The sequence below is a fragment of the Lissotriton vulgaris genome, chromosome 5 (genome assembly GCF_964263255.1).
Source record: "Lissotriton vulgaris chromosome 5, aLisVul1.2, whole genome shotgun sequence".
In the NCBI taxonomy this organism is placed as follows: domain Eukaryota; kingdom Metazoa; phylum Chordata; class Amphibia; order Caudata; family Salamandridae; genus Lissotriton; species Lissotriton vulgaris.
Genome location: NC_141693.1, coordinates 355250719 through 355265648, shown reverse-complemented (window position 1 = coordinate 355265648; position 14930 = coordinate 355250719). Strand labels below are relative to the sequence as shown.

Below are 14930 nucleotides of genomic sequence, written 5' to 3'. Positions count from 1 at the left end.
TCAATGATGCATCTTGAGCCTTCCTACAGAAAGCTAGAAGATATTAAAGAAAAGATCTGTGGGTCCTGCATCAGAATCTGCAGTGTGCAATTGCGTCACTCCCTCCCAGTCCTAAATAAGGGACCAGTGAGACACGCTCTGAGCACTGAAGGCTCTCCGGCACTCTCTAGTTGCATTTGATAAGCACCACACTCTTTGTAACTGTGACTTTTCTAGGGCCACCCACACCACAGGAATGTTTTCTCCCCACGGCCAAATCTGCACCCCAAAGCCGCAGCTCTGTGGACTTCTTCTGAGAATACCACACTGAATCACTTCTCCCTACAGCTACAGACATGCACTTGCGCTTCCTGATAAGCCGACCACCTCCCGGTCAAACACTTAAACCCAGAACACTCAAAGAATAGCAAGAAAATGATCATTGGCTACTCCTAAATCAAATAATCGCATCACAAAGTTATGAATCCCAACAGTTCCCTATAAAGCAATACACAAGAAGAATCACTTAGCTTGCTGTTGAGCAGCTTAGAAAGATTATGTACTTTTCCTGGTGGTTTGGTTTATGGGCAAAGAAGAACTGTGATTGGATGGATACTGTTGACGTTCTATCTGATTGAGACTTCTAACCGCAGATTCCTTACCTTAGAATTATCCCCAGGCATCAGACTGGACCTGGAATGTTTTTGTGACCAGTACCCCTCTGTTCTGTTAGGTGACATCGATCAGCTTTGCATGGCGTTGCCTGCGCCAACCCAGTGCGCCAACCCCTGTTCTTTTATTTCCACGCCTGTCAGCGCAGATCCGGAGAGAACTGCTCCCAGTTGGGCCTGTCAGCACAGATCCGTAGAGAGCTACTCCCAGTCTTTTTTTACTGTTTTTTTTCTTTTCAGCCCTTTTGTCGAAGTTTTGTGAGACTTGCCTCCTGTGCGGCAGGGATGTCAACGAGGATTACTGGATTATCATTCTCCATCAGTCTTAACTTTATGGTATCCACAAGGATCATAAAAGTACAAACAGATGCATATAAAGCATTGTGGCACATCTAAAATGAACTACTCCATACATTACATTAAAGGTGCCAGTACAATCTGGTTTAAACAGAGAACTAATAAAATCACTTAAAAATCCCTTGAATTGGCTATAAAAACAAACAGAGGTTCCAATTTAGCAGCATGATGAAACCCTTCATACCCTCCCACTTAACTTCACCAGTGCAAAACAGCATTTACATCTCATACTTAGAATAGAACAAAAGGTAAAAGTACTTATGCATCCTCATTTAATTTCTAGACTGAAAAGAGAACAGCACCACTAAGGAAAATTTGTACAAGGATTAGTTAAAATAATATACAATCCACATACAAAAGCTTGATACATTGCAAAATCAACAGATCACCAGTTCCCTCCTATATGATTAGCATATCAGGTCCATATCATGTGCTCGGATGCACTTAGATCACTAGATCCAGGCAGCCAAAAGGTACATTGCAGCAGCGAAGACCACCAGCCCGGAGCAGTCAGTTCTTAAAATTCTAAGTGCATCCAAATACTTTCTTACAGCTAGGAGCCTGCACAACGGCAATAGCCATCTTCTACTCTGTGTGTCATATACTATACAAAAATATAACCTATGTGATCTAGTTTATGATGGCCCTCTGCACACCGGACACTCATCACTGCTGTTTTTCACATTCGCCCATTGAACACAATAAGTTCTAATAGGGAGACTCTGGTACCTGAATTGGAGGAACAATTTCTGAGCTTGAGGAGGAGGTAATCTTATCAATTGTTATCTCATATCTTGGAAAAATTCATAAATTCGAAGGTAAGGGAGCCCCACACATCTCTGAACAGATTCCACAGATACCTTCTCTGAATAGGTTTACTTGATAGCCATTTTAGATACAGCACTAAACTCCTCCGGGGACACTCAGAATCTCTCTATCCCCAACTTTCTGAGCATAGACCTTGCATGCATAAACCATAGTTTATCTTGGGTCCTAGATAAGACCAGGAGATCGTTTAGGAATTCTCTATATGCGCCGAAGGTCAGTGAGGTCCATATTCAATATCCAATACCAATGAAGTATTGGCCTTAACTCAGCTTTCCAGTAAATTTCCCTAAAAGGAAGATCAAGATATAACCGGATCATTGGCGTATTCTGGGGGAGGGCAAAGAGGTACCTGATTAACCTATTTTCCGTTGGTGTTCAAATATTACAGTTAGCATGGCCTCAGACCTCAGCACCATACAAGACCGCTCCTAGTGTTTTTACATTATAGATCTCGATTGCCAGGGCAGCTTTCTTGGGCACTGTTCTATTAAAAATATTGGTCACTCTTGCCGAATAGTGAGGCAGTGAGCAAACTGATTTCTTGGACCTGCATTGACCAATCCAAATTTCCCAAAGTATTCAAAGTTAGAGAACTGCTCTAATTGGTCTGACTCAAGGTACAGTCTACATTTGTACTTTTTGCATCTTGTACGGTTGAATAACATACATTTTGTTTTGGAGCTATTGAGTTAAAGCCCACACTCTTTGCAAAAGAAGTTAGTTATCCAGGAGTCCATTGGAAAGTGATTTGGAGATCAGGAGAGTGCAATCTGCAAAGAGTAAAGAATAAAGCGGGCACTCCCCTGACTCCCACCCAGCGTGTTTCACAACCATCCTTGTCCAACTGATTTACTAATTATTTTTTTATATCCGTGAGAATGGAGTGGGGGCCAGGGGACAACCCTGCCTGACCCCCTGCCGAATACTTATAACCATACCAAATTCACAAGTAGGTTGGAGGGATGCCCATCCTATCTAACTAGGACCACAGCATAGCCTTAGGGACTAAATCAAAGGCTGCCCTTAGGTCAACGAAGGCGACAAAAAGACACCCAGTAACTACTACAGTCTACCAAAAAAGGCTAAATGAAGTATCCAATCAGCCGTACTGTCATCACTTCTAAATCCCGCCTGGAGATTAGATAGTATATTTTATTCCTGGAACCAAACCAGGAGATGTACCAGAATTTTTTACAGAAGATCTTCTGTGAAGCGTCTAACAAGCTGATTGGTCGATAGTTTTTCGGAACACTCTGTTGGCCTTTCTTGTGGATTGAAACGATGCCTGCAGTATGCCGGGTTTTAGAAATTGCCATGCCTTTCAAAATGGCATTCGAAAGATGGTATATGTAGGGTCCCCAGATTTCCTAGTTAGATTTAAGAAGCTCATTTGGAATCCTACCAGGCTGAGTATTTTTGCTGATAAGCTTGCTCTAATAGCCTCTTCAGTCTCACTTAGTTCGGACACAAGAGTATTATGTTTCTTTAAATTGACTGCCAACCTGGAGTTGATGCCTAGCCATCTTATTACATTATTACATGAATATAGGTTACTAAAATGGGATACTCAGTCCTCAGGTTGCACGTGGTACCCAACTAACTTTTTGCCACCATTATTCCTCAGCGCCAAGAACGCCCAAAAGCTTGCATTATCATGTGCCATTATGGCATTATACAACTTGTCCTACAGTGCATCATCCCAGACTCTTTTAGAAATCTCCAGTTCCTTTTTGAAAGTGCCCTACACCCACAAGCTGAGACCTGTCCTTGGATTTGGCTGCTGCCAATAGCTGAGCCAGTCGACAGCCTTTGGAATACCAGAGGGCTTCTTTCTGGATTGTGTGATTTTGGTTGATGTCTTGCGCCAGGCGATCCCATACACTAATAAAGAACGCCTCATGGATTAGCAGACCTTTATCCTCTGGCTTCCAAATTATCCAAAACTGCTACAAGCTCTTTAGCCTCGGCAACCACTTCCTCCAGAGCTTCCAGCTGTTTTTCAATCCCCCTCAATCTAATTGTTTTTTTGTTTTTCCATTCTTGGAGATGTCTACACCCCAACTTATACAAAACCCTGGATTGGTGGAACGTTGGCAATGGTACATAGAATGAAAGGCTTTGAGTGTTGTGATCACGGTCTACCCTGTCAGTAACCCCATGTCCTATACAAAAGCCTAGCCCTTTAAGCCAATTAAAAAATTATTCATCAGCTAGTATAGGCTCACCTATTAAAAGTATGCTTTCCTTTAATATCAGATAAGATTTTACGTTTTGCTGCTCTCAAATTAAAATTCAGCATTAATACAAGTAGCTGTGCAACCTTCGGGACTATTTTACAGTAGGCAGGTTTATGGAGTGAATTATCCATTTTGCATCCTCCTCTAGTAACATATCTTGATCAAATGACCTAAGAGGTTCAAGAGTGGAGTTTAAATCACCTGCCACTGGGATCCAACCTTTACCGTTGTTGTCAGAGAGAAAATCCTCTATAGTACTTATGGCTTGGGTCTCCTCTTTCCACCCATCAACCGGATTATACACATTAATCAGCACAATAGAGTTGCACTACAGATGCCCACCCTTATAAGCAGCAAATCCTGGAAAGTAACAAATAGGACTCTTACTGAACATTGTAGGTCTGCCTTCACCCACGTCACCAACAACCGCCTCCCTTTCTCCCCTCCACCCCCCCATGCTCTGCCCCTGGTTGACACTATTGCATTCACACAGAAATAGGTGTACCCATTCCTAGCCACAGGTGAGACGCTCCATATCTCCTCGAGGTGGCAGATGTCATGTTCGTTCTTGAACTGTCCCCAATCTGTGTCCCCCAGAGGAAGGCTGGGTTCAAGTCTTCCAGTGACTGTCACCGTCGTATGTCGGTAATAGACCCTTAACTTGTCTGTCTCTGGTGCCTTGAGTGCGAACACACCAAGACCTGCGCCAATTGTTGTACCATGCACCCCAAGGCCTTGAGGGAGTGATCTGTCAAGCTTCTTGCCTCTCGAGGTGCAATGCTGCAGCTTTCCCTATCCCAGTCGAGAGGAATGTCCCCAGATTGATTGTAGAGCCATCAATCTTCGTTGCAGTCAGTTGTCCCACAAGAAGAAGAACAGCAAGAAGTCGCAGCCACAGCCACTGAGCCTCTTTAGTTTGCCCTACAGCTATCATTGGAAACCAGTGAGTGGCAGGATATGCCTTCACCTGCACCACTGTAGGTCAATAACCATAGACCGCTTGGTTTCCAGATGGTCCGAAGGGGCTAATCCCTCCCCTTCATGACTATCCCTCCTCCCATGCCACCCACACACATCAGGTTGGCGGACCATCTGTGCGTACTATGCGAGGGAGTGGTGGCTCTCTTGGCCAAGGGAGCCAATGAGATGGTGCGAGCATCAAAAATAGGTCTTAGTTGATATTCCAGCGCCTTTCCGGTTTCCCAAAAAGAAAAGAGGTCTTCGTCCTGTCCTAGACCGGCACCCTTTCAATTTCTTACTAAAAAAGGAGAAATTCAAAATGATAATACTCGCACAAGTCCTGTCTGCCCTAGACCGGAGAACTGGATGGTAGCTTTAGACTTGCAGGATGCATACTTCCACATCCTTGTCCCGATTACCCACAGATGTTACCTGTGTTCCACAGTAGGTTACCAGCACTTTCAGTTCACTGTGCTTCCCTTTGGCCTTACCAGTGCCCCTTGGATGTTCACCAAGGTGATGGTGGTGGTAGCTGCTCATCTGCGGAACTCAAGGTTGCCAGTCTTCCCCCTGTCTCGATGACTGGCTTTTGAAGGCAGGCTCATCTCCGGTAGTCATCTCCAACCTCCAGACTACAGCAGACCTCCTACACTCGCTGGGGTTCACAGTCTGCTTGCAGAAGTCACACCTTACCCTTTCTCAGACTCTTCCTTTCATTGTAGCTAGTCTGGACACAGTTCTGTTTCGGGCCTATCCTCCTGAATGGCGAGTCCAGGATATTCAGGCTAGGATACCAAATTTTTCAGCCTCTATCCTGAGTCTGCTTGTGACACGTGCCCGCTGGCATATGTGGGCTCTGCAGTGAGACCTGAAGTTCCAGTGGGTGCAGAATCAGGGTAATGTCTCCCAACACGTTCCGGATCTCGGATGGCACTGCAAAAGATCTCTTGTGGTAGCTAACAAACTACGATTGTGTCAATGGAAGACTCCTCTCCCTTCCCCTACCACCAGATCTGACAGGAGTGACAGATGCATCACTCCTGGGCTGGTGCACCCGTCTGTGAGAGTGGAGATCAGAAGCCTCTGGTCTCCGCCGGAATCTCTGGGGAAATCTGGGCTGTACATCAACCTTTTGGAGTTCTTGGCGATCCGACTGGCATTGAAAGCCTTTCTACCCTCCATCAAGGGAAGGCTGGTGTAGGTGTTCACAGACAACACCACTGCCATCTGGTACTGCAACAGCCAGGGCCGTGTGAAGTCATGTAACCTTTGTCAAGAGGCCCTGGGTCTCTGGATATGGCTGAAAGGTCATGGCATTTCCCTGGTGGTTCAACACCTGGCAGGCTCTCTAAATGGCAGGACTGACAAACGAAAATGCCTAGCAGATTACAAATGGCTTCTCCATCCAGAGGTGGTGCAAGTTCTTTCAGCAGTGTGGAGAGCTAGATCAGTTCACCATCGCAGAGGATGTGCAATGTCAGCACCTTTGCGTGCTGGAGTTTCCAAGGCGGCTCTTTCTTGGAGATGATTCTCATCTTGAGTGGAGCTCGGTCATCCAATACGACTTTCTGCCAGTACCACTCCTGCCCAGAGTTCTCAAAAAGATCAGGAACAACCGCCCCCAAGTCATCCTTGTGGCTCCAAACTGGGCCCAGGGAGTTTGGTATCCGATTAGGCTGCCCCTTTAAGAGGGACTTCCGTCACAGCACCATGGGAGGGTTCTCCCCCATCAAATCTGTCAAGGTTCTGCCGTCATGCGTGGAGATTGAGTGACGACAGATGGCAGTTTTTAACCTTCTTTCTGTCTGTATTGTCATCTTGACATCTAGGCGTTGTCCCTCCACCAAGACGGTATACACCTGCGGTTGGGGCAAGTTTGGGGCATGGTGTGAAAAAAACAGGTTTACATCCTTTCATCCCTCCTACTCAGGTACTTCTGTTTCTTCTCTGTCTTGCCCAGCAGGGCTCTGCTTTGGACACTTTAAAGGCCATCGTTCTGCCATTTCGGCATTTTTGCAGTTTCTTGATCAGCCGTCGCTTTTCATGTTCTCTATTGTACATGGGTTTCTGAAAGGTCTTTAACATGTTTTCCCTCCTTCACCATTCCTCAGTAGGACCTAAATTTAGTTCCGACTTTCCAGATGTGCGCTCCTTTTGAGCTGCTCGGCAACTGTCCTTTTGGGCTTCTAACTATCAAGACAGCCTTTCTAGTGGAAATAACATCTACCCGGAGAGTCAGAAACCTCCAGTCTTTTTCATTTAAGCTCCCCTACCTCAACATCTTCCTAGACAAACTGTTCCTTCATACTAGAACTTCCTTCCTAAAAGTGCTCACACCCTTTCATGTAGGCCAGTTCATCAACCTCCTTACCTTTTATGCTTCACCTCATCTCTCTACAGAAGAGGAGTGACTCCACAGGCTTGACCCAAAAAGAGCGTTGTCATTCTACCATGACCGCATAAAAGAGTTCAGAATGGATGAACAACACTTCGTGGGGTATGTCGGAGGCCAGAAAGGGGAGGCGGTACAAAAACGGACCGTCTGCAAATGGATCATACTGTTTTAAGATATGCTATGGATTGGTCAAAAATTAACCTCCTCAGAGGGTTTGCACGCTCTTTCCACCAGAGACAAGGCTGCGACCACTGCGTTAGCACGCAGAGTTCCGGTCCTGGACATCTGGCAGGGAGCAACTTGTGCATCTCTGCACACGTTTACAAAACACTACTTCCTGGACCGACAGTTTGCTTGTTCAGTCCTGCTGGACTTTTTAGTGTGAAGTTGTTTTTCAGACCTACCTCTGGAGAGGTGTTACTTGGGTATCTATTCTAAGGTAAGAAATCTGCGGCTAGAAGTCTTGTCAGATGAATATGTTATTTACTTTCGGTAATGCCTTATCTGGTGGAGACTATCTAGCTATAGTTTCCGTAACTCCCCAACAATCCTCCCCACTCTGTGAACGGATTTCTAGGGAAAGGGCTGTTCCCCTTTCAGGGCCTTAGTTTTCCTTTCCAGCGGTCAGTGTTCTTCGTCGCTCTGCGTTCCTGGCAAGGAAAGTCGTGAAAAGAAACTGACATCAGCAGGCTAGGGTGGCGCTTAATTAGGCACCACACACGTCGCTGCCGGCGCAGACAAAACCACACAGCCGAACGACACAACCTACCAGCGCCCAGGGGTACTGCTCATGAAATATTTTCGGATCCAGTCTGATGCCTGGAGATAATTCTAAGGTAGGGAATCTCCGGCTAGATTGAGTCTCTACCGGATAAAGCTTTGCCAAAGGTAAGTAACTTGCTTGTTTGGACTAATCGGACATGTAGTGCTTTTATAATATGCTATGATAAATATACATGTTGGTCTGCTGAGAAAATAAAGTTGAAAGAGACGTGCGTAATCTGAGTCTAGGGTTCTACATAGAATAATAGTTTGGGGCTGCTAATGTGGAGATTAATGATCGTTAATTTGTGGCCTGAGCTCTCCCACATCAGTAGATAGAATATTGATGAGACATTGATGTCCAAACGCAGGCGGATCCCTAGCTCATATGAAGGAAATATTCTCGTACTATTATTTCATCACATTATAGAATTGTGGGCAGCTTCAGTGTAAGGTGCAGAAATGTGATTTTTTGTTTTTTTTTAAAGCAAAACGACTATTACCAGTATTTTACCTAATGCTTTTTGTTCGTCCTTATCTGTTTTTCTGTAATATTCTTTCTGCAAGTAGAGTATGTCCTTTTTACCTATTTTCTAATATACCATTATTTCTCAAGCTATTGCTTTTTACTTTAAAACCTTGCAACAAGCGATTTAAGCTAGTTAGTGATGCAGACTTGCTCAAGTCATTCGGTCTTTAAATATACATATATATTCCGTTATTGCTGGAAAGCAGTTAACAGCCTTCTCTAAAAGCAATAAGATGTAAAGTTGAGTAATGGTGCCTCATTTCTGTAGGCGAGTTTTCCCAGACTCTTTTTGTTGTAATAATAAAACTTTTGGAAATTCTGGTCTAAAATTCAAAAATGCCAGTTTGTTCATTACTTGGTTCTTATGGTTTACAAGCTGAAGCTGCTTCCAACTGTGAAGCTGTGTTTTCGATATCACGATAAGTTTACAGAGTTTATTCAGGTTTATTTCTATGAAGGTGTTTACTCTTCCTCAGCCAATTGATAGAAAGTTCAGTCTACTTGTGTACTTGAAACCAACTCCAGCAATTTAACTTTACTAAGGATGTTCATATACAGTCGTAACCCAAATGTTTCATAAAAAAGTCTTTCTTATGCCCTCAGCTCCTGTGTGAGTTCCAGAGATTAGTTTGAGGGTTCTGCATTTCTGCCTTTGAAATAAAAAGCCTGGTTTAACCCCTTCCGTGCTCCCGTCGGATGACGGCCGACACGAGCACTACCTGCTGGTTGCTGCGAACGACCGTTGGCCGACACAGCCCCGCCCACTCAGTTGAACGCCACCACCGCGGCGGAGTGTTCGACACGGTAAAGGTGTTAATGACCATTTGTCTTTATGGTCTAGCTTGGCAATGCAGTTGTCTTCTGACAATTATGTGAGCATCCCTAGAGAGGGGCTTTGGCTCCGCCCACATGTTGGGAGTCAGGTGTACATGTTTTGATTGGGCAGACGATTTGTGCTTCCACAAAAATTGATTGCTCGCCACTGCAGCGGTGATCATTTTATACATCAAGCTGGTTGAGCTTTAACTTTCAGGGCACACACATGACATTGTAATGCTGTAAAAGTGTCTTAGATACCTAGATAATTTACTGTTTGTCTTTGTCTGGCAGCAGCGCAGACGGGAATAGTGCAGTCGTTTAACCAGCATGGATTTTTATATCTCGCTTGTTAGTGCAATTGGCACCTAACTTTTTAACCTACACCAATATTTGTCTACAGTTCTTTGCTTCCACACGAATGCATATTGATTCCTCTGCTTTTTACTTGTAATGCTTCACATTACAATACAGCATTCATTTAAAGCCAGACCTATTGGCTTTACCAATGCTTCTTAACTTCTTTTTCTTCACTACTTGCCTTCAGCATATCTTCAGCAAAATGCGTGGAGACTTCAGGCCTAATGAACTCCCTTCAATTGCAGCACTACTTTAGGTTGTTCGTGCTTTGTGTATGCATGAGCCCTCTAAAACCTCTTTATGGCCCATGAAATGCCTGATGTTCGCAGCAGCTCACCATGCCTCAAAGGTGCAAGAATCGAGGGAGGATGATTAAGATTCTAAATATCAAGATGTACTCTGTTTCTTGATGCTCTCTCTTTCAGGCAGGTTATTCATTCGTCGTTTCAGTAGGCTATGGTCGAGGCATGATGTTATGATTGCTCAGCAACTATGGTTGTCCTACAGATTTGCAGTCTTATCTTCTCAGCTGACATCAAGTATGGACCAAAGATGTATGTTTCCCTGTTTTCTTTTGAGCACTGCATGAATGGGAATCTAGGGTCCTGCACCTTCTTGCCAAGGTTTCTGTCCGTCTTCTCAAAAGCAGTTTAGAGATCAATTTTTGTAGTTGTGTTTATTGGAGATTCGATTAATCAACCAGCAAAATGAAACATCCTACTAAGCCCAGGAACAGATCCAGACCTAGGTCCTTTAGTGTCGGTTGTACTCTGTCTCACCCCTTTTAATTATTTGAGAGAGATCGGGTTTGCTGTATTATTGCTTTCCAAGTAGTGCACAGTGTACTCTTGTAGAAAGAGTTAGAACTGGCTTTGGTCCAGCACTAGCTGACCGTTTTTGTAGGCTGAGTAAACAATGGATATATATATATGCAACAGAGGTGGAGGGGGGGGAAACTGTTGGAAACAGGATGTCCAGCAGATGCTCTGGAGAGCGGTGGCTGTGAGGGAATTCTGCGTTATATGTAAGTAACTGGGCCCTTTACACTTAGCAGTAACTACAAAGAAGTGAATGCAAGTTTTGAGGCAGAAGACACTTTAATTAAGCACAGGTATGCTGCGTTCATATCACAGATGAAAGCCTTTTTAACTGGCACACTGCTTTTCCTTTTGTAGTCTGTTAAAACTATTGGATCTTCGCACCTGTTTGTCACTGTCCTGCGGCATAGCTTGCAGTGTTTGTTGTGTTCTTATTTTGCGCAGTGTTGAATCTGTTCTCTTTGTTTATTTTATTTGCAGTTGTTGCTGTGTTTCTGACTCTCTGTGCCTTTTCCTTTTGTGTTTGTCTCTTGTTCTTTCCCTTAGTTTGCTGCGGGGCCACGACCAACCCATCACCAGGTATGATATGCTAACCCCTTTTAATAGCACCCTAACCTACCACGATCATGCACTTTACTAAGGAGTAATAGCTGCCCAGTAGTAGCCGAAGATGCTAGGGCCTATGGTTATTAGAAGTCCAACAGGCAGTGGGCATAATAAAGGCTTTGGGGGCAATGCTACAATACATAAATTCCATAACGAGCATAATGGAGATTAGAGTTCCAAGGGCCTTTGTTACCCTGCTAAAGTTTTTTTCAAATAGTTTTTCATCTTACAAAACGTCTTCGTTTTACAGCCTTGTTAACTGATTATTTCAACAAGAGAATCCATTTTCGGGCCCCTGTAGAACGAATGTCACACTTAAGCAGCACGTTATATTGCTTTGACAACAGGCAACCTTGTAAAAGCATTTAGACCTATGTTTTGGGGCAGCAAAGTACGTCCAATCCATCCTACTGTGCTTCTCGATGGATCCCCCCCCACCCTTTTTAAGTGTAGGCTTGATTAAGTGCTGCAATACAGTACATTTCTCTAACTGGTGACACGAAACTCGTTCATTCTCCTTTGATCTATTTCTCCCAGCCATGGCTCATCATCACAATGATGTTTCATATTGGCCTTTGTGGCAGTTTTACGAGTTTTTGAACCAGATTGCCGGATAATCTTAAGTGCATATGCAATCTTGCAAGAATTGCTATTTTCATATTGCTGCTTTTGGTTCCACTTTACTCTTAAGGTTGTTTTCATTTAGCGAACAATGTTTACGGAGTACTTAAAACAATGGTATTAAATGCAAATAAGCGGCCTTGATGGTTCTGAGCTTTCAAAAGTCACTTATAAGGTCCAGTTGAGAAAGTGGCACCCTCCCATGATAATGTCTTTAAAAACCTGACACCCATAACTGTTAGGTTGAACATCTCTGAATACGTTTTAGATTACAAGTCTCCAGTGCATGAGCCATTTTAGGAAACATGATGTTCAGTTAAATCATGTGACTTTCATTGTGCCTGAACTTACCCACTTGAAAAGTGCACCGTTTTAACCTCGAGTCAAGACTAAATAGGAGGCTACCACCACCCCTCCTGCCAATGACCACCACATTTCCAATGACAAGGCTAGTAGATGTGATTGACTGTTTAAAAAAACAAAATCAGCAGTGTAGAGCCCTTTTAAGGCTCTGACCGTTATATGGAACACAAGAAGTCACCTGTGCTGTTGGGGTGTGGTGTTGGTGGGGTAGAGGTAATTAAAACCATTGTTTTTTACGCATTGAACTTCCTCTTAGTTGAGATAGACATTCTAGCTTCACACAAAACTCTATATTTTTAATAAAAGGAATTATGACATACTGCTTCCTCCTTGTTAATGAGTGGGCACCCCCCAATTAAATTACTTTGTGTGACCGTGCTTTGCATACTTATTTTCAGGCTTAATTTTCTGGGTAATAGTAATTTCAGTGTGCCATTCTCTTACTTTGTTGTTCTTTGTTGTTCTTCAGAAGGGTTGATTGGAATGCCTAGGTATAATTTGGTCACTCTAGAGAAGAAAATTGATCCATGTCTATACATTCCATGTTTTTATTTTTTGTTCATTGTCATATCCTGTTTGGAGCAAAGTTAGGAATCTAAAAAACATCTTTTTCAACCTTTTATTCTCTTTTCCTCTCCGTGATCCCTGGTGGCATCTCGAGTTTGTTTGAAACTTTGCTGAGAAGCCTTATGGCATGCCGTTTTTCATAGAGACAACCACTCATGAGATTTATATAATATCATAGAATTGAAGCTGTTATAACCTTCATAACAAGACTTATCAAGGTAATTCCTTGCCCGGTTTTCTTGTACATTTTGATAATGATATATTCAAGGAGCAACATGAGGCGCCTACTGAGAAAATACGTTTTTAGCAGCAATGACTAGTGTTTTCACTGGATCTTCTGAATACTTCTTTAATGTACCCGTTCTATGGGAACACAAGTGGTACCTCCAGATCTGGATGGGAAACCCACACAAGAGTGTAAAGGAACACTGATGTCTCAATGGTGCTCTTTTTGTCTTTGCTATGATCTTGTCCTGAGTGGGATTATTGTTGCATTGGCTGCAAGTACACTGCGCACCATGTCTCGATGACTAGTTTAAGCAGTGTCAATAGCATTCAGAGTCCATTCTTGCCTTGACACACTAGACTTTCTACAAACTTGGAATTCTTCCAACTACACCAAATTCTCCTTGCTAACATCCACGGGGAGCCCCTGCTTATGGAGATTTTGGACTCAAGACAGGCAAATGCTTTTCTGCCTCAGAGAGGTTAACGTCCCTCAGTTACAGATTAGGTCATTTCGAGACCTACAAGACCCTTTACTACCCTTTGGCTGTGAGAGGCTTGTATGATGACTCCTTTTCGTGGCATAGTGGTGATAACACTTATAGTTTCACATGTGTTCCTGACATCTCTAACTAGTGGAGCACAGGGACCAGCTGCAAAAGCGTAATCAAAGCTCATCTCAGTCCATCAGTTTACGTTGCTAATCTTAGGGACATGACGTCTATTGGAGGATGCCACTAGAGCCTTCCCTATCCACTGCTTGTGGTCACCACCTACTTAATAAAGTAGTGGTGGGTCCACATTGTGTGAACTCTCCTGCAGTGCCCTGTGGAACTAATCCGATACATCCTTGCACAGATTTGTTTAGGAGCTAAAAGCAATTTTATTCACTTTAAAGGCTTTCCTACCAGTGTTGAGATCAAGTTTGGTGATGGTCCAGACCTCAGCAGAGCTTCCTTTTGCATTTGTAAGCAGCAGGACAAATTCTAACTGAACTTATATGGACTAGCAGTAGTCGTTCTTTACAACTAGGCATATTCCTGCTATCTCACAGTTTACGGGGATCAGCAACACCAGAGCAGACATCCTAAGCAGGCCTCATTTCCTCTTGCAAAAGTTGGGGATATTACAGGACATTTTTGACCCAATCCTTGATTGGAGGTGTCCATCCATTGACTACTTTGGAGCTCCCTTCAAATCTCAAGTTCAAGAATAGTCCTAATTAGGAACTCCGTGGAGGTCCACACAAAGCAATTTCATTCAAGTTAAAACAGATTTAAAAAATCATTACATTCATTTAAAACATACAGATATTGCCGTCACTAAACCAGTATTCACAATAAAATCAGTATAAATAATTTAAAAAAGTTAAATATTATGCAGCAGAACTGTTCATTAGGAGGATCAAACAATAACTGTAAGGCTTATGAGGCTAAACGTACCCACAATTGAAAAAAGATAGGTCCTAACCATTTATGGCAGGGCAATAGAAGAGCAGGGCAGACAAATAAAACCTGTTTCAGGTCGTGAACACAATTTTGACAGAAATTGCAAACTTCATAGGTTCCACGCCAATTTAAATGCAACATATCCAATCGCAATATTGTCCAGAAACGTCTGACCCCTGGACCATATTCCATGTTACATACAGTTGGGCTTTTTTCATTATAATGGTATCTTTCATTCATTGATACCCCCTTTTCCTATCACAAGCCCTGTTGTCCAAGTAAAACAAGCAGGCCTTTAATTGGGCGGAAGGGAGAGACAGTGCTGAACTTTGAACACACCCAAGTTGGTCTACGGCAAGTTTGTAGTCTTTGTAGAATAACGTTTTTT

The 14930-nt window shown here is 43.3% G+C and overlaps 1 protein-coding gene across 28 annotated transcripts in view; it reads left to right on the top strand.

Moving 5' to 3' along the window:
• Positions 1–14930, top strand: part of EIF4G3 (eukaryotic translation initiation factor 4 gamma 3) — a 1432461-nt gene that overhangs the window by 374294 nt on the left and 1043237 nt on the right. For 17 of the 28 annotated variants that reach the window (XM_086921648.1, XM_086921641.1, XM_086921655.1 and 14 more), the window contains one exon: positions 11259–11291. The exons of the other annotated variants lie outside the window; for them this stretch is intronic. In XM_086921648.1, coding sequence (XP_086777774.1) covers positions 11259–11291 — 33 coding nt within the window. The remainder of the gene's footprint in view (positions 1–11258; positions 11292–14930) is intronic. 28 annotated transcript variants of the gene reach the window in all.